This window comes from Rhopilema esculentum, chromosome 8, assembly GCF_057945365.1.
Source record: "Rhopilema esculentum isolate cy_ngs chromosome 8, ASM5794536v1, whole genome shotgun sequence".
Lineage (NCBI taxonomy): Eukaryota > Metazoa > Cnidaria > Scyphozoa > Rhizostomeae > Rhizostomatidae > Rhopilema > Rhopilema esculentum.
In genome coordinates, this window is record NC_142822.1 from 8,068,864 (window position 1) to 8,091,401 (window position 22,538).

Below are 22,538 nucleotides of genomic sequence, written 5' to 3' on the forward strand. Positions count from 1 at the left end.
TTAAGATTAAATCAATGAAGTGAAATTGAGAGAGAAAGTTATATTGTACAAAGAATTTACTCAGTAGAGAATTTGAAGTTGAAATGAATAGTCTAAGTAACGTTTTTGATTATTTAGAAATTCTAATGGTTTCTCGTGCAGCATGATCTTATCGTTGTGGAGAAGTTTCCATAAAGATCTCACTACACAGACAGATGATGATAGCTCGATAGCTGTTCAAATCGACAGGGTTGTCTTTGCAACGAGCCTGCCTTGCCATGCAGCAGTTAAAGAATTTTATAGTTTACAGTCTAGAGCCTTTTTGACATACTAACTAGGGGCAGTTGCCCCTCCAGCCCCAGTGACCCTACATCATTCATACAATAGAGTATTGCCCTCCTCTTTATATACACAAAGGCTTGCTTCCAAAGCTGGTTTCTCTATGAAAAGGCTACGTTATTAGTGAATCGCCCTTTCATTTTTAAATCCATACGGTACTAGGTTTCCTCTGTATCTTCAAGCACCATGCCAGTTGCACTCGATGACAGTTTGATCAGCCCAGTCTACTCATACCCTGATCGTCTGGGCAAGGACGTAATGGCAAAGAGCACAATCTCATTTTGCGGCAAAAGATATTCGATTTTAAGAACAACATCCCCTCTTTTTAAACGGATGCAGCATTAAAGGATCAATGAAATAAGATGACGATTATTTTATTTTTGAAACCTAAACCCCCCACCCCACCCCTTCATTTAGTTCATTTTCGAAATAACGGACAATCACTGCCAAAAGTACTTGGAACACCAAGTAATTTGCGTTGTTTTTTATATTTTTCAATTCTTTTCCCGGATACTGCTATTTCCGCACCCTCGTCCCCCCCGAAGCAATGTTGATAGTTTAGTGAAATATCATAAAAGAATATCGCAAAAGAAAGTGCTCCCCAAAGTCCCAGCCCATTTCATAGTAAACCAGCATTTTTCCGTGGTGGAGAGGGGGATGACTGATTTTGACCTTGGAAACTGATGTCATTGTTCCAAGACTTTTTAGAGGCATTGGAGACAAAATTCATCGAAGTTCTTAAGAGCTTTTCGAGCAGGAACAAAGTATAGAGGTACCAAAAAAGGGTCTTCTTTGTTTCCATTTCAACCATTTTCATTGAAGTGAGCATTACACTAAAAATAAATATTCAGGGTTGATGTTGGTCAGTAGAATCCGAAAATATACCACTAGCTGATGAATGAGTTTAAAGTGATAGCCCTTTTGCTTTAGACACCCGATGAACATAGCTGTGTGGGGAGCAGAGGGCTATTACCCCCAAATAATTGCCACAGTACACGAATTGAGAAGCAGCAGAATGGGCTACCCGGACAGCATGAATTTCATAGGACACTGGTAGACTCACATTCCCCTTCTTCTGAGCTAAGAGGCCACAGCCTTAGAAGCAATAAAGACATACAAAATCAGGAAAAGCCACTTTTTACTTCTATCAACAGTTATTAGATACAGCGTTCACCATATCTAATGTATGGATGTATTTGCACGTGCTGATATAAGCTGCTTATCTTTTATAAAAATATTGAAGAAAGTTGCAGAAATGAATGACTTTGAGAAGGTGCAAAACAGCATGTCCAAGGCAATCTATTTTTACATCTGTAGCAGCACAACCAATATACAACAGGTTTCGCGGGAAAACTGCGGGGTACCCGCGAAATGTAATATATGTGACCCTACCTGCCACAACCAGCATGTGAAGATTTTCTTTGTAAAATGCATTCCAATGGACATGTAAGATCGACAAATAGCAAAAGATCAATTAAAAGTTAAGAGAAATAACGAAAGAAAAAGATGCAATGACGGAGATTGACGTAAGTTTCTAGATGTATGAAAGAAAATTTATACAAAATAATTTTGTTCTTCCTTCTATAGTTGAATTATATTTCATAGCAGTCACTGTCAAAAGAAATGATCAGGGAATGATCTTTAAAACTAGCTATTAAGCGAAAATCCTGTATTGAGGTTTGGAATATCAACTGAATATAAGCCAAAAGAGACGCGGAAAGGGTAGGATCTAGTCATAGATCGTGATACTTGCTATTATTGCTTCATAGTGATAATAAATTGGTATTGGTATTATCAGTGACGCAATACGTTGATCGCTTGATCATCGTGGCAAGCTTTTCATCCCAAGAATTCATTTAAACGCCTTCATTAAATTTTTATTGTTAGGCCTATAGCGAGGCTTGTTTATTTTAAAGTTATTGGAATTTTATTGCTTGCTTTTGGGTTTTTTCATGGAAAGTATACATTCGATTTGAGAACACATTTTAAACTTTGTTTCTTTCGACCAACTCTCTATCGAAGCAAAGTCAAATGACATTGCCCATAATAAAATGCTATAAGATCATACAAATTGGAGCCCAAGCAAAAGTATTTTTTCTTAGGCTTTTGCTTGCCAATAAACCACGCAAGAGGTAAAGAAACAATCTTACTAAAAACTGTGCGAAGCTGATGGGGACATAGAAGAATCTTGTTTAATTATTTGTTGCGCTTTTCAACTTTTTTTCGACAATGCTTAAAGTACCTATGAAATGAAATTTGACAAGTTTAGATAAAGACACACTTTTTATAAGCAAAATTTGCTGATTTCAATGATATATGTTGAGGTAATTTTTTTCTTGCGGAACCGTCTAAAAATTCAGGTTGAATATCCCATTTTCACGGTTTCAACTGTGACAAAGCGCCGTTATCTGTGACGTCCCAAAGATTGCAAACACGAAAGCAGCTGACGTTGAACTATCCAATCTTTTTTAGCGCATAAAACTGTCCTTCTTTTCAAAGTTTCATACTGTTGTACCAAAATACGGCTGAAATACGATAATACCGTCTATTAAGATCTTGGGCGGTGTACCCCAGTCTAAAAATAGAACAAGGGAGCAATTTTCAGATTGACTCTTTATCCTATCATTTTCTGCGTATCAGATTGCTGTCTATTACAATGTGTCTTGCTACTGTAATTTCCTTTGGCATATATATCAAAATAACATCGTTAGTGGAGTAATGCGGTAAAATACCCTAGTCTAAAAATAGCCCAAAGGGGCAATCTTCTGTCGGGTTCTTTATCTTATCTTTTTCAGCGTATCAAATTATCCTATTTTGCAAAGTTTAGTGCTGTAGTACTAAAGTACGATTGAGATGCAATCAAACCGTCTTTATAGGTCTGGAGCAAAGAACCCCAGTCTAAAAATAGAAAAAGGGGCAATTTTCAGTTATGTTCTATATCCTAACTTTTGTACCGTATCAAACTGCCCCATGTTTCGTTCTACTATACCTACTTTCAGGAGAGATATTGTAATAACGCCGTTAGGGGCTTGGGGCAAAGAGCCTCTGTCTAAAAATAGCTAAAGGGGGCAATCAGTTAGGTTCCATATCCTATCTTTTTCAGCGTATCAAACTACCCCTTTTTGCAAAATTTCATGCTGGTATCACAATTTGCAGAATTGTTTGACTAACAGCCCTGACTAAGTGGTATGGTGTGTTTACTGTGAACTGCAAACCTTGTGACGTCATTGATTCTTATGCTTTGTCACTCGCACACATTGTTTTTAAAACCCCAAAAACAAACTTTCCCGTGCAAATTTTCGAGTCAATTTTCGTTTTTTTTTTGCAACAACATATGGAAGTTTCAATTTCTTTCAAAAAAACTATATGTGCACTACACCCAAACGTACTGGCTGAAAAATTCTACCTGTGTTAATATCAAGCAAGAATTGTCAATTACTCGAAACATCCACTCAATCTGCAGTTTCGAGAAGAAGCTGGATTATACCCATATTCGGTAAATTTAGGGGTTTGATAACTAGCTTCACATATGTCCTGCAAAGCAACCTTTTAAAAGCTGGGTTACGAACGGGCCATTGTCTACCTTTCAAGAGTGGAATTTTAAGGTACAATAAATGCTTGCAGTGAAAGCAAATTTTGCCTAATATTTGTAGAGCAATGATTTTGGAATGCAGACTGATGCTTTCCCTCTTCGGGTGCAGAGAATGACGAGTTATTCTTGATTACGCACGTTAGTAAGGTTGAAAGCCAATCGATCTTCTTAAATTTAAACACCCTACCCTCCATTGATACCCGAAGAGCAAAGAACGGTCACATAGAAAGTGCAAAGATATTCTCTGGTCTTTTAGGCTTCTTCCTGTTTTATCAGGACACGTTGAATTACGAGCTTAACTCCAATTCTAATTTACCCAAGCTTAGTATTTTTATTAGATATATAGTCAGTAATCATATCAGGCAATCCAGCAGTATAGTGCTATCAGAATTACAATGGGGGCTTTTGCGCAAAATGTTACAGACAACAATAGCACAATTAGTGAGCATTAACAAAGCCCATAGCACTACATGAGGCCAATGATTTATTTAAATCCCTAGAACCAAGAGGACTGGTATAGGGGTACAAAAGAAGCCTACCACATATTGAGCAAAGTTAGAAGATGCACAACATTTCAAATCCAGCTTACCTTTGTGAAAAAAGTGTGTCAAAGCAATTACGGGTCCCAGCTAAGGTGGTGGAGACAACGCAACTACGCTTCGATATTAGAGTATCGAAGTGTAACGTCAACAAATAATTTCTTAATTTTGGCCACATAATCTGAAAAAACGGCATAAAATACCTATCAACATGCGAAATCAGCTAGATATGTCTAGAATCAGATGAGATATGGCCAGTGAATGAATTGAAACGAGCTAACAGATTACTGGAACCAAGATCAGATTACAATGAAATGATGGGGAAGATATCGTGCTAATGTTGCCAAATCTCAGCCAGTTTTTAACACACTCTACTGATTTTGCACATTTAGAAGTGTTTTATAATGCTTTTTGGTTTTCAATTTCAAAACTGCAAAATTATAAAATTAGATTTGTGTAACCTCATCACTTCGGTACTATTGTAAGAGCAAGTAATCTAGTCCCTTTTACATTTTCAATTTCAAGATCGTGATGCATTTTAAGGGATAGAGTGGACAACAGATTTGTTTACAATTTCCACTTACATCCGGTACAGATATAGCGTCACAATGGGCAAATACACAATGACACACTGACCACACGGGTAAAGATAATTCCTACTCAAGAGATTTTGGCAGTTTTTCTTATGGTATCAGGCCTGTCTTTGTATTCAAAAGAAATTTCAGAAGGATAAGTGCAATTTGCGAGCCTTGTGGAACAACAATCAAAGAAAAATGATGTTCACCAAGTAGCAGTTGGTATACCAAGAAAACCAAAAATGCAACGCAAAATGCATCTTCTTAAAGTTTTGGACAAAACTAATGCTATTTTACCAATTGGATTGGGCTGGGACAGTTGCAGTTTATTTTTAAACTTTCCACTTCAAATCAGAGGCTTTCGTATCTTAAACCGAACTTGAGGTAATAAATAGGACGTAGCTTAAAAAGGGGCGACAAGTTTGAAAAATATGTGCAAACCATCTGAATAGCTAAAGTATCTTAAGAACTAATTGTGTCTCAGCCACAAATTGAACACAAGTCTTGAACTGTTATTGAGGTCAAATTTTTGCGTACGAATGTATGGCAAGCCGTAGTGGACAAAAGGTTGTTGAAAAAGAAACCATACGTTGAGATTTATAGCACAAGGGTCCAGAACTATTGACATGTGGTTGAAATCATGATTGTTAGTGATCAATTCTTGAAGTGTTGCTTCAGTTCTCCTCCAATAGCCTTGAGTTTCAAATCATGGTGTCTGAGTTCTTTGAATTTGTAGTGTCCGGACACTTCAATTTCGAAAAAACTCGGTCACTATAAGTTCGAAAAATCTCGGACAGTTCAATTTCGAAAAATCTCAGACACTACAAATTCGAAGAATCTCAGACACTTCAATTTCGAAAAATTTCGGACACTACAAATTCGAAGAACTCATAACACCACCGCAGTTCTACGAAAATTTACTAAAAGGTAACGTGGAAGATTGGCTTGGAGAGTGCAGACATTAAAAAATTAACAATAGGATCGATCCTTCAACCTTGATGTGAAAGATGTCACTTTTGACATAAACGGATCAAATTATTTAGGTACAAAACTCTATATGTCTTAAAAAATGAGCTAAAAACAAGTAGATAATTTAAGTGTAAAATTGTCCTTAGATATATCATAAACAGTGGCGTAACGAAGTTTAGGGCGCCTTAGTTCAATGAAAATATTTATCCATCTTTACAACGTAGCTGAAGTTCACCTCATCGTATTTAATAACTTTGAATGTTTTTTAACCATATACCCAGTTTCCCGAAAGTTAATGAAAAAATAGTCATTTAAACACCTTGCTTTTGCGTCGACGAGCTCTAAACTATTGGATCAGACCTTCTTGCAGTCCATAAAGACCCCAGGTGCCTCCGTTACTCCACTGATTATTATCAGGCATCTGGTTATAAACTGTAGTTACATGGGTTTGAGTCAAGAATAGTTTTTAAAAACGGCTTGTACTTGGGGTAAAATTCCGTGTTCAACAGCTCTATAATAGCTCTTATTCGCGATCAATAACATAAAAATATAAGAATCAACATAGCCATGGAAAAGATCAGGGCAGAAACAGAAAGCTGTTTGTAAAAATGTACTTTGTATCACTTTTTGTGTTTAGAGAAAGTAACTGAATTTCCAAAAATTTTCAGTCTTAATAATCTGACTACTTTTTGAAATTCGTTTTAAATAGGCGAACAACTGAGCCATCCAAAATGCTGTGTCAGGTTATTGCAATCATCATTGCGAGCCTTCTGGTTCCACCCGTCTCGTCTCAGGGCAAGTACACAATCTGCAACCCAAATTTTGAATTCTGTGAATATTGGTTGGTACTAGAAGAAAGACTGACAATGGTGCACAACTCTGACCTGGTTTATGGTCATGGGGGTTTTCTCTATAAATATCACGATCATTGGACAAACGCAACCAGCACTGTGCCTCCTGATGAGGTCATCATCACTGATGGAAATCAACGAATGGTATTGGCCTTCAACAACTCCGTTCCGGGTCCGCCTATTATCATATACGAGGGGCAAACAGTAAGTAATCTGTTCTGGTTGTTGGCTTTGTCATATTTCTAAATATTATAGTTATATGCACTGCTTATCAGAAACAGCTTTTTAAGACAAATTTTACACCTTATGATGAAAGCAAGCTGTACAACCAAATTAACTATTTACAAAGAACTAATGCATTTTATTGAAGTTCAGGCCTACGGTACATATATACTACGGCATTCAAGTCCTCGCCACCCTTCCCTTTTCCACATTAATTACCTATTCCTCTCCGTTGCACTGCATTCACACCATTCCACATCAACCAATCAGACACCACCATCGCCTCTTTGAAATTTGTAAATTTTTAGTTCATTTACTTTTGCTCTGATGAAGCCATCACTGATTTGTGTGTTTGTTGTTGTTTATTCTCGTCGCGTTGCGGTGTTCCTTATATACTACTCCAGTACATTGACGGAACTTTCAGAAAGAAGCTTGCAGCTCTGTCATTTTATTCTCCTAAATTTACTTGCTTGGGTTTGAAAATCTATTTTTTCATTATTCAACTGTTTTGCCTTGATTTGTTTTGTTTTCCTCTGATCAAAAAAGATTATAATTTTACCGGCCTCTGGGTGAATTAATTCAAAATATTTTCCATGAACCGTATTGCTTTCTGATAAGTACAATGTGAATTTCTATAGCAAAAATTTGTATGATATTCTCAAAAAAACTCTTTTTTATCTCCAGCGCATTGAAATTGACCCTTTGAATCTAACAAAATACAGTGATAAGATAATTTCTAAATCTCTAAGAGCCAGCCCAAGATCTTTGTGTTCGATCTTGTGTAGACATAATAAAGTCGGACTTTATTTTGAAAACATCGCAGAAATCCAAGATTCTAAGCCACTTAATCGCAGTAACAATTTGCATTTAAAACCAATATCTGAGAATTTTCGAATAAAGTATTCTAACCGAAAAACTGTAAAGCATTTTTAGCTAGAGCCAAAAACTTTTTGATTAATCTCCAAAATTTCTAAAATCAAATCTATAAGAAAAGCGAAGGTTATGTTTTCAATCTCTACTTAAAAATATCCACTATCCTTCTTTGTAACTTCATTCGACATAACTGCAACTTCATTCCACTGCCAATACTTCAAAAATCACCAAAATCATCGACATGGATTTGAACAAATGAAGGTTGCATTCAAGTTCTGTTTCGACTTGAAAAGTCCCCCCAGTTACTCTTTCAGGTTATCTTCAATGTATTCTTCACGTCAAACAAGGCTCAGAATAGCCCTCGGGGCAGGGTAGTAAATTGCCTGGGAACCCCTTCTAACACTCTCAAGATGCTTTCCCCTTTGTTTTCAGCTCTTGCATTTCTTCATACCCTTTCAACCAATCAGGTTTCCTTTCAAAGCATTTACAAGAAGACATCAAGACACAGGCCCCTTTGACTGACAAAAAATCTAAACAAATTTTGCTGTCAAACTTTTATATCTCATCTTCCTGGCAATATAAATTTTTCCTCTTTTGAATAATAAACTGTCCCTTCACGATAATCCATACTTTACGGTTAATTTTTTGTCATTCCACCTTTCAATGGATCAGGGAATACACCTCCAAAGTTATCATACACTTCTATGAACTGAACTACAGACCAAGTAATCAATTAAAATGCCTACTGGATCCTAATGCCTACTCCATAGAGACAAAGTGACGTCATGCGTCATAGAGAAATGACATCCACTGCTAAATACGATAACCACCACTGCACAAAACCATTCACATTTATCTGTTTTTCGGGGGTGTTTGTCGTAACAGGAACACCCAGAATTGTAGCTCAACGAGTCAAGTTGCAACAAAATTGCGAGTCTTATAATGCAACAAAATAAGCTGTCTGACTCTAACTGTATTATCTCAAACATCTGTTTCTTTTTGTTTTCAGGTTGTAGTTCATGTCAAAAACAAGTTTTTAAGCGATAGTGCTGCTATACACTGGCATGGTATTCACCAAAAGGGCACACCTTGGATGGATGGAGTGGCCTACATAACACAGTGTCCCATTGGACCTGGACAGACATTCACATACAAGTTCAAGGTACAATTCATTTTTTGAGTTTTGCTAATTCAATTCAGTCATAGTTCTACAAGTTGCTGTAGCTCTAGCTTTCTAGCAGAAAAAGGCTGAAACTCCTTGATTATAGGAAAGTTCTATGCACACTTTCTAATCTACCTTATAAAATGGTGCAAAACGTTGAGAATCTAAGAAACCCAAGGAAAGGATAGATTTCTGTTGACAATATTTGAAGGTTGGAGAAAACGTCCTAAATTTGGAACTTTAGAACATCTTGAGGTAAACCCACTTTTATTTTCCAGTTGCCTAAGGGAGAAATGAATAGAATAGAATGGAGCTACCAACACAAAAGCTCGATTATAAAAACCTTACTAAACACGCAATCAATTGTTGTACCCAATTAAACATAATGATATAGGAGCCGAATAATGTAACCTTTTGAATATAATATTTGTTGTGGCTGTTCATAACACGACAAAGAATGAAAAATACCCATTTTACATTCAGCTTATGCCATTTGGCGTAAGTTTTAAGTGAATGGTTTTTGTTGTGTTGATAGGCTGAGCCTAAAGGAACATATTGGTACCACTCTCATGTTGGTGCTCAACGAACAAATGGAGCTTATGGTGCATTTATTGTGAAAGAAAGACCAAAGGACGGAATTATCGAGCCTCGTGACATGGTCATGACAGTTGGAGATTGGCATCACCATGATTCATCAGAGGTGAGCAAGTTTAAAGAAGCGGCCTACCAAAACATTTCATACGTCTTCTTAAAATTTACGTACTGTAGCTACAGTAGTCATAAATAATCGTGTGTGCTTTGAATTTAACGAATTTATTGAAAGTAGCAAGGACGCTGGAGCAAACTTTATTGTGAAGGGGCTAGCGAAAGTAGTGAAGCTTCCAAGTATCGTTTCTTGTTCCAACAAGCCTAGCTCACACAGTAGATTGTTGTCTCAAAGGAAGAGGATTTTTTCTTTCTCTAATGAGCCTGTGTCCTCACACAGGAATGATCTCGGATTGCCCCCTTTTTTGCTATGGTTTTCCAGTGAACGATGTGCTATCTTCTTTGGCGGGACAGAGCTCAAACAAAGTCAAGTAGACGAAAAATATACATTTGATTGGTTTTGAGAGTGAAAAGTCTGTCATTTGTACGCTTGTCTCCGCGCAAAAGACCAAAGACAAATGGCAGTATAAAAAGGGATTCGGAGCTTGATTAAGGCCACGGAAAAATAGTTTTATATCATGTCCTTTTTACAAAGTAATAAACTTCCATTTAGCAATATTTCAGTGTCATGCACTTCTAGAAAAGAATGCATTTTATAAATTTTATACGATTCTCTGTTCGTAATTGAGAGAAAGCATTGACATAAATTTCAAAACAAAATTGCATCCATTGTTAAAGGAATCAATGGGACATATTTTGATAGAGTAGGGCCCTCTTTTTTAAAGCTGCAACTTTTTGCTTCCATTGCATCTAAAATTTTAGCTGGACGAAAAATAACTAACTGAAAAAATAAGAATGTTTGAAAATATGCTTATCTTTAGAGCATAGGTGATGATAAAGATTTTACAAAATTTTCAGATTCTCTGAAAGATTGATATCGTGAAGTTTAATGGTTAAAAATACATACAATTACCAATATTTTAAGTAAAAAGGGCTTAGCAACAGAATTTTGTACCTTTTTTGAAATTGGCAGTGAACAGAGATTTTGTATGCAACAGATCTGCCCAAAATGGATATCATTATTAACAATACGTTTTGAAACCCATTTGGTTGATACACACATCTATTTATTTAGCATAGAAAATAAATATTAGGGAAATGTTTGCTACGCAATGTTCTTACATATGCTGCAAAAGGCGTGGCAGGCAAGAAATCAGTACATGCTGCCTTGAAGTTACTGTCATACCCATTTTTCTGAACAAGTAATCAGTAGTACCATGAATATAGGGTCTCTCTTGCTCTGTACGTCCCTATAATTGCATGATATTTTTACATTTCAGGTCTATGTTAGAATGGTGTACGGAAATTTCATTGATAATAAAAAATACAAAACGACCACTACACTCGACGGTGGAAAATTCAGTGGGGTGCCGTGGGTGTCTGGAATGATTGAAGGGAGGGGCAGATACTATGACCCTGAAACAGGTAAATGATTTTCTATTTGTTAGATTTAAAAGGAAGTTCTCTTTTATTTTATCAAAGAAGTGGCATATGACTTTTAGGTTGAAGGCCTTTAGTGTGAATCATATTTTTCTAGCGCTTTACGTGATAACTTCATAATTGTGGACTGGGATTGCCTCAACTACTGGATTCTATCCTAAGAAAGTACAAAATCTCCATTGCATGGTGACGTTTGTTTTATAAAAAAATATGTGTACGTTTTTTGTATAAATTGAGCAGATGAAAAAAAGCTCTGCAATGTTTCAAAAAGAGAATAAGAGCTGGTTAAATCCGGTGCATTTTCTACATCTCTGCATATTTCCGTATAATGTATCTAAATAACGATCACGTGCAATATACTAAGATTAAAATTTGAAACTCCACATAAAAATTTATACTTTTATATACCTTTAAGCTCAGGTATGCAAATCTCATGACAGACATGATTGAAGTTTATAATTAAACTGCAAAAAAGTGCTCTCTCTGTACATGTTTCAACTTTTAAGTCCACGCACGACTGTAAAACACTTATTATGTATGTGGCCCTTGAGTATTGGCGAAGGGTGTCAAATACTTTAGCCTAAATACTATAGGAAAATGGAAGCAAAGCCCATTTTAGTATACAACTTAGAATTAAATATATTTCTTTACTGTCAGAATTTACAAGAATGTGCTACCCTCGCGACCACTCAAAACAAAATCTTTACATTGTTGAAGAAACCGCGAAGGAAATTATTGAAAAAACTAGGGGCTCAAGACCCCAATTCCCCCATTTCATAACCATTTGCTCAACCTTATTTGACGTTTCTCATTCTTGTGATGCCGTGATTATGTTAGGTTTTCTTCATTAAATCAGTAGCAGTTTAAGATAAATTCGTATTTTGTCAGGCTCTTAATGACATAAAACTTAACACAACTTTGTGCCACATACCTGGTGTTGTTAAAGCTGGAACATATCTTCAGAGGTTGATTGCATTGGTTTAATGACACGTGATCTGACCCTATAGATGGAACAAATATCAGTTACCATCGAGATATTTTCTGTATTTTTAGCAATATCATCTATGCTTGTTCCTAAATAGCTGATGAATATAAGGCGATGAAATGCAAGGTGTTGAAATTAATGCTTTAACTAGTGAGATTACCATTAACCATATCAATATTTTCAACTATTTCAGCAGCAACAAAGTTTTACGTTTTGATTTCTTACAAGCAATTTAAGTTATGCACAGATAGGAAAATATATAAAATCATTGGCAAGTTTTTTTATCTTGATCATTAAAAAAAGGTCAAGAGATTTTTCAGACCAAAAAGAAACCCAAGTCACTTTCAAAGTCAAGTTTCTCTAATTTTTCCGGACAAAAGCCCTTTAGATCTAAATAAATTCCTCAGAAAAGAGCTGAAAAGAGTGGGGTTTGGGTATTGCAATTAGGTATTTCTTCGTGTTATTGCCTTCTCTTACATTCATTGACTGTGTGAACGCAATGTATTCTGGGTTCTGCTCATACTATTAATGAAATAACTTTTCCATTTTTATTAGATGATAGCCATAAAACAGAAGGAATGTTTATGGCTTGTTGGATTTCTCTGCATTGAAAATTGTAAATTCAAGTTTATTCTCAAATGTGATTTTAATTTTCTAAACCACACAGGTATTCCTAATGAAGTTCCGTTAACTTGGTACAATGTTAGCAAAGGAGAGACAGTACGTTTTCGAGTGATAGGTGTTGGAGCAATATATCCAATGAGAATATCGGTGGATGACCACAATCTGACAGTCATATCTTCAGACGCATTTGACATTGAGCCCATAGTCGTAGAATCATTCATTATCAACCCAGGAGAGCGATTTGATTTTCTGCTAACAGCCGATCGACCCATTGGCAACTACTGGATTCGTGCAGAGAGCATGGAGGTAGGTTCTGTTTCTTTACGACTATATTTCTACTATGTTTGCGGTAGACATTCTCCAAAATGTCTGACTACTATGACAAGGAGCTTTTTGATGCTATGGAATTCTGTATGCTTTAGCAAGCAGAGACTCTCTCCGACAGGGCCGTCGCTAAGCACTTTCACTTAGGGGGGTGACAGTCACCAATTTGCCAACAAATAAGGGCGTGGCCTAAGATATTTCAATATGGGGGTGCTGCATTTTGACGCAATTGATTTTGTTTATCAGAGAGGATGTTCTCGTTAATCAATCATCGCTTCAATTTTCGAGTGACTGTAGGTACTTAGGTTTCGAAGGCCCTGAAACAAAACCAAAAGACGCGGTCCCCCTGCGAGCGGAGCGAGCAGGAAATTTTTGCGACCACGCCCTTTAGATTGTCTTGCATTTCAGAATATTTCTTGCAGTCATTTCTTGCAATCGTTTAGAACTTTTAACTATTTTTAGACATAACTACGTTTCATTGATTTCATTCTTAAAATGGAGTTCATCACTCCATAAGGCCCCCTCGACCTCAAAGCCCTGAGGCACTTTGCCCCCTTGCTCCCCTCGGCAGCCCTGCTTACAGTGGCTTCCAGTACCTCTAGGATCAATGTTCAGAGTTTTTCAATAAACTTTGACCCTTCCCTATACCCTAAACCCTAAACTTTAGGTAAAAATTAGGTCGCCCTGGATATTGGACAGTAGATTCTAGACTCCGGCTGCCGAAAGGGAGTCATTTGAAGTTTTTGGGGGACATTTGCCCCTCCGTGACACCCATAGCGCTAACTTTACCTGTTTTGAATTGCCGAGGGCTTTTGGGCAATATTTTGAAGTTCACATCCTCATCTTATCCCAATTGATCGCTAAAGCTATTGCTTTGGAAACATTGAAAGCAAAACCCGACAAAACTCTACTTTTAGAAAATTTGGCGACAAGAATTTTCTAGGGGGGGGGGGGGGGGGGGGGGGGGCGTTCTATAGAACTGCTTTTAGAGAAGCTTTGAGTTAGGAATTTTATGATCTATTTAACTTGCAAAAGTTTTATAACCATCTTGCTAGACAACGCATTTTTTTAAACAAAGGTTAGGCAATTAAATTTTCAAACAATCTATTTTCAGAACAATGTTGTCAACCACACGGTCGAGGCTATACTGCATTATAGAGAGGCTGAGAAAAATGAGCCGACATCAAAGCGAGCCAAGTGCACCCAAGAAAACATTTGCGTTGTGCTCAATTGCCCTTTTCTCTATTTTCCGACCGGATATTTTACAAAGTGCCTTACATTCCACGACACCAAGGCAAAAGACCCTGAACCGACTCCGGTCTTCGAGGAGGGCGATTCGCAAGAGGTCTTTTTGAATTTTCATTTTCCGGGAGTCAATGTAACACCAGGTGCGGTAAATGGCCGCAGTTTCCAAATGCCGGGAATTTCCTCACTGACCCAGTCCGATCAAATTGCTGAAAACTTCGATTGCAAGAATAAAAACTGCGGCGTTGACAAAGTATGTTTCTGCCACTTTGGACTTGATTTACCATACGACAAGACCATTCAAATGGTTTGGATCAATATGGGTCGAGGAAAGGGCTGGTCGCACCCCGTCCATATTCACGGGCATAGTTTCTACCTGCTGAAAATGGGATACCCAGCGTATGATCAATCAACCGGTCAATTAACTGCGGACAATCTGGACATTGATTGTGGTGGTGATCCCAAAATTAACTTCTGCAATGAAGCAAGGTGGGCTAGACCTGAATGGAGAGGTGGAAATATTCCTGGACTTAATCTGAAAAATCCACCAAGAAAGGATTCAATCATTGTGCCCACTGGTGGGTACGTTGTTTTAAGGATACGGTCTGATAACCCTGGAAAATGGTTCTTGCATTGCCATATTGAAGTGCATGCATTAGATGGTATGGCAATGGTTGTAAACGAGGCAGTAGACCGCAGTCCCAGTCCGCCTAAGGGATTTCCCGTTTGCCAGCACTTTTATAATGATCCGAGCAGAGACTTGCAGTTCATTACAGAAGACGAAGGTAAGATTTTTTGAAATTGTGCTTAGCTACTATGCTTCTTTACTAAGCATTTTATTAAACAAACGCCTTAGAGTTTAAATGAGCAATCGAGAAGATTTGCTATTAAAAAAAATAATTATTTTTTTCCAAACACTCTAAATTCGGCTAGAGCTAGTCACCTTTGAACAGTTACCATTGGAGTGACAGAAGCCGCTTCATATCCTATTTTAAATCTACTTGAAGGATATTTCACAGTTCTCTAAAAATTTTCACAGTTCTCTCATAACATTCGGGAAGATTCCTAAACAACTACAAGGGCATTGATTGCGGCCCTGTTTGATTGAATATGCCATCGGCAAAATTTTTCAAAGCAAAGTCATTCGATGCACTCAATACATGCTATGCACAGAACTGCTTAGATTATACATTGTGACGTCAGCAAGCCCAGTCACTAGGAACGGAAAGTGGCAGGCATTCTAGAAAGCCTAACAACTAAAGAGAGCTTTGCCAGCGACGAAAATAGCCTGTATTTGGATAAATTCGTAACCTTGGGTTTATCAGACCTGATATCTCAAAATCACGCTTCTAAAACTTTGCTATATTTTGCAACAAAAATTTAAATGCTATGCTGATTGCTTAATGGATGTTAAGAAAACCTACTACTATGTTGACGACTTTATATGTGCCAAAACTTTGTCTCAAAAGTCAAGGTTGCAGAAATGTTAAGTGTGCTATACGCTAGAATACACATTATTTCAATATCTCTAAATTTGGTTATCTTCTGAAATTTTTAAATCACTAGCGATTTTTAAATAACAGTTTAGTTACTTCAAATATAATTACTTTTTAACATTTCTTAAAAGATTGAAACGATTCATCACAGAGATTTCTTTAGACATCTTCTTCTGCGCCTAAGCCTATGTAGGCCGTGGGTGCGCCCAACCATGCACAGAGCTCCGCCACTTCTCCCTATCCATCGCCATTCTTGATAGTTCTCGCAATCCCTCTCCAGTCCACTCCTTGATGTCGTCTTCCCATTGCCTTCTTGGTCTGCCTCTTTCCCTTGCGCCCTCAACTTTCCCTTGGATCAATGTCTTTGTCATCGCTGTTGGTTTCCTCATCTGGTGTCCAAAGTACTTCAGCTTCCTATTTTTGACTGTCTCTGTAATTGATTCCGGCCTGCCGCCCAACGTCTCCGTCACTTTATTCCAGACAAATTCATTCGTTTTCCTCTCCTGCCAGCTTATTTTCATCATCCTTCGGTAAGATTTCATCTCGAAGGCCTTCAGCTTTTCCATGCTCTTCTTGTTCATTGTAAACATACATTGTACATTGTAAACATTTAGACATACAAAGAGAATATCAACAATTTGTTTACAGGGTCAATTGAAAGTTCTTGCTATAAGGACAAAAGTTTCTCGCCAGTGTACCTTCTCTTTATACTTAAATTTAATTGTTTCTGTAATCACTCTTTGCATCCAATACATAGTCGATATGGTACACAAAGCAACAGTAGACAAATTTCCTTTTGAAAAGCACCTCTGAAAGTGAAATCGCAACACTTACATTTTTCGCGACTCTAACATGATGTCATAACTCTTTTGTGATGTCGCAGCCCTTTCGTGGTGTCGCAACTCTTACATGATGTTGCAATTCTATCTTGATGTAGCGGTATTTTTGTAATGTCGCAGTTCTGTCTTAATGTCCCAACATTTTTGTGATGTCGCAACTTTTACGCATGTGATTTTTCAGCTCGTTTTAGCTAATTTCACTGTTGTACTGCATTCTGTAAATTAGTACGTAACAGTTCACTGATGTACATAATATAATACATAGAAGCCCTGTGAAAACAAGAGTTAATCAAAGTGATGTCATTGTTGCTATATATTTTGTTAATCAATATACTCTAATGTTATTTGGCATTATATAAAAAGTACACAAAATCAGTTACATGGTGCCACAAATTGAAACATTGTCTTTTAGTCCTTGTTCATAAAAGGAACGCCAGAGTCGCTAAAGGAAATATGCTCTTTAGCAAGAAAGGGCATTTCAAGAAACAGCTGTTTAGATAGCAAAATCTAAGCAGAATTACTAAATTGCAGATTCTTTAATTTACAACGCGTAGTCCATACTCTCTCACACCCCTCCTTAATACTCCGGATTTTGTAACGTTAAATCATAATCATTGATGAATATTTCATAAATAATTTCTTTTTATTTTCACACGAGGTTCACTGACAATAGTAACCAAATGCTGAAAATATTCCCCTGGACGTGATAAATCACAGTATAATGACAATTTTCATTCGTATCAGCAGATTCATCAAATGAAACATTCTGGCGTCGACACGTCATCACAATTGTCATAGCATCTACCCTCGGAGTGGTGATCTGCGTCCAGTTTATATTCATATACTTCAGTCTGAGTCGCCAAAAAGAGAGCGAGCTTGAAAAGCCGAAAATGTGCGCGAAACACACAGCTGAGGTTCATTCTACAAAAGGAACCCTTGCGAAGGAAATTGAGGAGGAGATTGGGACTGCGCAGCGGCGGATGAAAAAGAACTGAAGCTAAAGTAGGTTCAGTAGGCCTAGCGCCTTCACGCTACTGATAAAAAGAACTTTATCACAGTAAATAAGAAGACTTTAGACACCATAACAGATACAGTCCGGACGAAATGATAGACAGGAAAGCTATATGCTTTATTTATGATAATCAAAACATTTTTCGACAGCTTGATTGATCTAGATTTCTGAAGAAAATTTCAGTAGCCTGTTAAAAAATCTGCACTGAATAACTAGGCAGAAACTAAATTTATTCAAATTTGAAACTCATTACTGGTGAATCTAATCCCAATCAAGAGCCTTTTTGCTCAAGAATCGTTATGTTAATAGGTCATCTATTATTGGTGCAATTGCATACATTTACGGTAGTCACCATATTCTAAGAAAGGCAAATTATGCCCTCTAGCTGATTTCTGTATCTGGGGATAAAAGGTTTAGCAGATTTATCAGGGATCTGAACGAGTTATTGCTCTTGAATGAATGAACAAATAAACTTCTAATGGCCGTCAGCAGTGGCGGCGCCAAGGGGGTTTTGGGCCCCCATTTTTTGTCAAAACATGGTCGACATATTTCTTCTAGAAATGGTTTAAAAAGTGCTTGGTAAGGATAGATAATATCTTCTAAGAATTAACCTGATACAAAGCACTGAAACGAGGCAAAAGAGGCGTGGTCTCACTGACAAATGATCAAAGGGCACGCCAATTACCCTCCCACTCTTCAGTAGCTTGAGCCGCCACTGGCTGTTAGACAATGCATAAAACAGTTTGAGTTTTATTGTATAGATTTGATAATGTCTTCTTTAGCCTACTAAATTTTCTTGATTTGAACACGGCAAAGACATAGTACCTGCTTAGATAAATTGTTGATAGGCAGAAATTTATTAAAGTCAAGTGTATCAATTATATAGGTCAATAACTGACAAGTTGCTTTTCAAACTGTTTTCTGTTTGTGTAGTTGTTCAAACGAAAGAAGTCAGTAAAAAGAATTTGGTGGCCATCTGGATCTTCCTTATGTTTTCAATGAAGACAGCCAAAGAGTAATTGCGTTGAAATTTGCATCGACAGTGGTTCTAAAATTTAAGTTAAGACATTTCATCTGAGAAAACTTTTATCTGACTCAAATAAAGAAATCATTATAAGACGCGTCCCCTCCTGAAATGAAGATTTTGCCAAGAAGTCGTTTTAAGTTTTTTCAAAATTAGATCGATTATGATAACTGGATGGATCAGGTCTCGCACAGAGGATTGACACTTTGGAAATTTGAACGTTATAGTGCCTTGAAGGGTCAAAATCTTTAAATAACAAAGAACTTCCAACCTCTTCGAAAAGGCAAATGACTATTTTGACGAGAGAATTTCTAATTGATTCTTGCTTCAACAGACAAATTAGAAACCCGAATTAGAAACCTTGAAAGCTCGGGTATACCAGTTTCTAGACCAATGCGTAGATGATAATTCGATAGCAAACGATTTTTCAAACAGAGAACAGCCATTGTCCAGTTGCATTAAGTAAAATATGTGGATACATCGGAATAAAATCTTGCATCTGTCACAGCTTATTCATTTAGTGTGAAAGCAAAAGCCAACTTCAGCTCAGCAACTATGCATCAATTCTACATAATTTGGAGAGAGGATAAAGGTTCTCAAGCGATAAATTTTGATAGGATCAAGATTTACAACAAGGTCCAAAAGACAGAGATAAACGCTGATTAAGTTCCCTTGCAAAATCAAAAATTTACATAGACAAAACAAAATAAAAAAGCAACAGAAAACGAGAGATAAGGTTGCTAGAAAAAGATCTTTGATTTCTTATAATTGAAAACAGGATTTTTTAATTCTGGCAACACCTGATAACCTTTAAATGTTATTAAGGATATCAACGTCAAAAGAGATTGATGAAATTGTTTTGTTATGGGTTGCGTCACACTTATATGGATGGGTGTGTTATGTAGAATTTAGAAGATAGTCAGACACGTGCTCGTTAGCAATACATCGAGATAAGCTTAACATCCACTAAGCTATCATATTTGCAATACGTTTTCGAACTTCTTGAATAAAATGTCTGCTTTTGTCTAGACATCCCAAGATAAGGAAAGGAACGGGCTTTATAAATCTAAGATATCTTCTACAAACAAATGTTCAACGGGTTGATAATTATGGTGGCACGTCGTACTTTCGGTACTTTGCTAAGTCTCGCTAAGAGAGAACAATAGCACTTATCGTCTATTATTTTGGTATGTTTTTACAACCGACGATGTCGTTGCTTTTCAGGCTACGTTCACACTACTCCGTATTTGTTTCGCTCCGTTTTCGTTGATGAAAACGATGTCCGTTAATACAATCCGTTTTCATATGAATACGCTGTGAATACGATATGTGTTCACACTACTCCAACAAAAACGCTGTTGGTGGCCTCATTTTTGGAAAGAGGCGTTCACGAATCCTCAACAAATTGGCGTCATTATAAATGAAATTAAATAAAAGTGAATCGTGAAAAACTTTGTTGTAACAGCTACCAGTCCATTGCAGATTCTCAATTTCAAAATTTTTGAGATTTGGTGTGCTACAAAACGCGTAATTTGTTGCCGATGTTAGCGAATTCAAATGTCTCCGTTTTTGGTGTTCACACTGAAAACGGAGCGTATTCAATACGCACAGTATTCGAAAGTATCCGTTTTCATTAGCGTTTCAAACGACTCCGTTTTAATAGCAGAGTAGTGTGAACGCCAGGCAAAAACGGATTAGTTTGAATAGTGTGAACAGGCCCTTAAACTCAACTCATGTTCTGTTTGTCTGGCTTCAAGATAGATATTGATGTATTTACAAAAGTTGTCTGGATTTGAAAAAATAATATGTGTGTAAAATAATATGTCTAAGAATATGTGTTTTCTTAGATTATCTTTAATTATACGTCATTTCCAAGTTCTATCTAAAATATGACTCTTAGTTACATTGTAATTATAAATCATAAGACAATGTTTTACGAATATCAATAGAAAGTAAATAAAGAAAAATGTATTCCAGATTACGTTGTCTATTCTGACGTGACAGTGCTCGATGTGCAAAAGCACAGAGCAATAGATATAATAAAATAGAATATAGACTAGAAATGAGACATGTTATCTGTTACTCCGAGTTTCGTGCTTGCGCACTCATCAGACAGACTATAATGAAGAATATTTCTACTACCGCGGTATAAATATACAAAAGGTGTGATAAAGTCTGTCTGATGAGTGCGCAAGCACGAAACTCGGAGAAACAGAGAACATGTCTCATTTCTAGTCTATATTCTATTCTATTATAAAAAAACGTATACATTTCTAAATCCATATTAAATGCATTTAGGTGTTGGCTTTGGGGAGGGAGGGGCCCATGCATTGGGTCTGTCCCTTGTCCCTTGGCCGCCCTTGGCCGCCCTTGGTGATCGCCGATAACCTTCTTTTTGATTATGCATGAATATCATATCTTGCAGAAAACAAATTTTCTCAAACTAGCAATTTTGCTGTTTCATATATTAGCAGTGATTTGCCATTTCTGTAGCCTGCTTTCTACCCAACACCCTATTTCGTATACATTACCCTCCAAGAACAACTGGTTTTTCAGAAAGAGTGGTTTTTCGAAATCTGAAAAAATGCAAGATGCCAAAGTTGACTGAGTTGTTTCTTTATTTCTAATTACTTTCATAAAATGAGGGAAAGAAAAGCCCTTGTAAGCACCCTATTTACCCCCCAATCCAATCCCGGCTTGCACCCTTCGCTTTCATCTGAATGGCATAATTGGATAGCAAGGTCTGAACATATTCTCGAAAATCTCTGAAAACGAGCCTCAAAAGTTAAGAACAAGTTAAGAACGAAACAGCTTCCTCTGTCTTTGTTTTAAGGTTGCAGTTTTTGTTCTTTCAACCGGGCATGAATGGCCGAGAGGGCTGGTACTGGTACAGGCAAACTGTTTACTTATTCAACTATTGAAGGTCAAATGAAAATGCATAGGCCTTCGATACATTTATCACTGATAAATTTGATATTTGAGTTTACTGGAACTGTCTTTTCCCAAAAGCCCTAATGCTCTAAATACTTGGGTTCGTGTTATTTACATAAACACGTACGTAAGGGAACGTTCAAGAAGCGTATCATTCTATTTAAGATAGTAAGGCGAGAATACTTACGGCAGCACTAGGAACTTGGCTCTATCAGCTATGACACTATCAGCCATCATGAACAAAGCTTTTTCGATGAAACCTCCATTTACTTGATATCGAGAAACGAGCATGTTGGATTTTATAGCTAAAGTCTTTCGTCGCGAAACCTGTACGTCGAAATACTTGAGCAAGTAAACCTGCACCCATGAGGCCATCGCATGTTTAGATTGGTAAGAATTAAGAATCTCAGTGGAATACAATACATGCATTTGGCAAGTTACAATTCACTGGAGACTACAATTGCAAGTAAAGTGATTTCGACGCATTTCGAGTCTCAAGACCCAAAAACAGACAGTAAAATTTCTCCCAAAACTCTAGCATATCTTTGAAATTTTCAAAGCTTTATCTTGCTGAACCGTTTCAACGGATTTGGAAAAAGCGGACAGAAGGATGAAATTTGATATCATGTCATTACAAATGGACTCAATGCTATCAGTGTACTGGCTTTTCCTTCACATAGAATTGTTACCTACACTACATCTGAAATTATCGACTTCCCCTTCTCAGGGGAATTTCTATTGCCTTCTCACAAACTGAAAGTTTGAAAAGAACATCGGACCAAATTCTTATTAAACAGAATAGTCAAAAAAGA

General features: G+C 37.0%; 1 protein-coding gene across 3 annotated transcripts; it reads left to right on the plus strand.

Annotated features, from left to right (window-relative positions):
• Positions 1-1,710: 1,710 nt before the first annotated feature.
• Positions 1,711-20,934, plus strand: LOC135694372 (multicopper oxidase 3). Of its 3 annotated transcripts, XM_065213075.2 has the most exons (9): positions 1,711-1,844; positions 6,703-7,048; positions 8,949-9,101; positions 9,637-9,801; positions 11,087-11,231; positions 12,899-13,161; positions 14,294-15,209; positions 17,504-17,761; positions 18,705-20,934. In XM_065213075.2, exons 2-8 carry the CDS (start codon positions 6,725-6,727, stop codon positions 17,752-17,754), a joined length of 2,217 nt encoding a protein of 738 aa, XP_065069147.2. In that variant the 5' UTR covers positions 1,711-1,844; positions 6,703-6,724; the 3' UTR covers positions 17,755-17,761; positions 18,705-20,934. The 3 variants fall into 3 exon arrangements, with proteins under 3 accessions (XP_065069147.2, XP_065069146.2, XP_065069148.2); XM_065213074.2 differs by lacking the exon at positions 18,705-20,934 and having other exon boundaries at positions 17,504-18,693; XM_065213076.2 differs by lacking the exon at positions 18,705-20,934 and having other exon boundaries at positions 17,507-18,692.
• Positions 20,935-22,538: the final 1,604 nt, after the last annotated feature.